Genomic DNA, 1,184 nt, shown 5'->3' with positions numbered 1-1,184 from the left:
CTACTTATTATTAGTAAAAAGTTTAAAAACCTTTTGTCTTATTACTTTGGCCTGCAAACCATATATTACGGGATTCATGCATGGAGGTATGACATGGAAAAGTATACTAGCTACTTTTCTACCTTCAGGGTTTTCTGGGAGACGATGAAGAACAATTGGTATGAGTCCAGATATCAGCATGATTAAATAAACAGTCAAGTGAGTGCTGCAGGTTTTTATGGCTTTGCTATTTGTTGCTTTGTTTTTGCTGTTGATGCATATCATTGCTATTCTGAAATATGTCACAAACACACTTCCCATTGAAGAGGTGAGTAAAACCACAGTAAAAGTCAATCCATACACATTATTGATCACCACACTTTCACAGGACAGTTTAAACAGCGAAGCATTGTCACAGATGTGATTGTAAATCACTGATTTGCAATGAGACAGACGTACAGACAGACCGATCAGAATTCCCACCAGCAGTAATGCAACACCCCAGGCTCCTAGAGATAATTTTACAATCATTCTGGTATTCATTATTGATGGATATCTCAATGGATTACATATGGCTACGTATCTGTCAAAGGTCATAATTATGAGTATAGTGTGAGATGTTGTTCCATACAAATGGTTAAAAAATGCTTGAAAAACACACTCCACATAAGTGATGTAGCGTGCAGAGGGATCTGTTAAAATATCCTTCAGCATGCGTGGTATAACAAGAGATGCCCCTATCACATCATTTATGGGTAGCTGGCAGAATAGAATATACATGGGCTCATGTAAACTTTTTTCAACTAAGATCTGAATCACAATCCCAATGTTGAAAATTGTTATAAATATGTAAGTGATCAAAAGGATGATAAAGGACAGATGGATTGACTGGGGTGGAATCTTCAGTCCCTCTACTAAGAGTAGACTGTATCTGAATGTAGCGTTGTCCATCTGTGACCTAAAGAAAACATACATAATGCGTCACAGCACTAACCTGCACATACAGTTTATGTACTAAACACACCACTCTGAAATATATTTGTGATAATATGTGATGTTTGTTTTATTGCACATTGGCTGTGCTTCTTGGCTAGTTTTGTTTGTCTTGCAAAATGGTCTATATAATTTATATCATTCATTTTATTATACTAAGTGTATATTTTAGTATGAGTATTTATCCTGAAATATGTTTTACTTACCAATGA

The 1,184-nt window shown here is 35.6% G+C and overlaps 1 protein-coding gene across 1 annotated transcript; it reads right to left on the bottom strand.

Annotated features, from left to right (window-relative positions):
- On the bottom strand, positions 1–930 carry LOC130570368 (olfactory receptor 146-like). The gene has a single exon (XM_057360640.1). The coding sequence runs from the start codon at positions 928–930 to the stop codon at positions 1–3; it is 930 nt and encodes a 309-aa protein (XP_057216623.1).
- Positions 931–1,184: the final 254 nt, after the last annotated feature.

This window comes from Triplophysa rosa, linkage group LG19, assembly GCF_024868665.1.
Source record: "Triplophysa rosa linkage group LG19, Trosa_1v2, whole genome shotgun sequence".
In the NCBI taxonomy this organism is placed as follows: domain Eukaryota; kingdom Metazoa; phylum Chordata; class Actinopteri; order Cypriniformes; family Nemacheilidae; genus Triplophysa; species Triplophysa rosa.
This window is presented reverse-complemented; position numbering and strand designations above follow the sequence as displayed.

Excerpts from the sequence above, each read along its gene's own strand:
- LOC130570368 (XM_057360640.1), bottom strand. The coding sequence starts at position 930 with ATGGACAACGCTACATTCAGATACAGTCTACTCTTAGTAGAGGGACTG.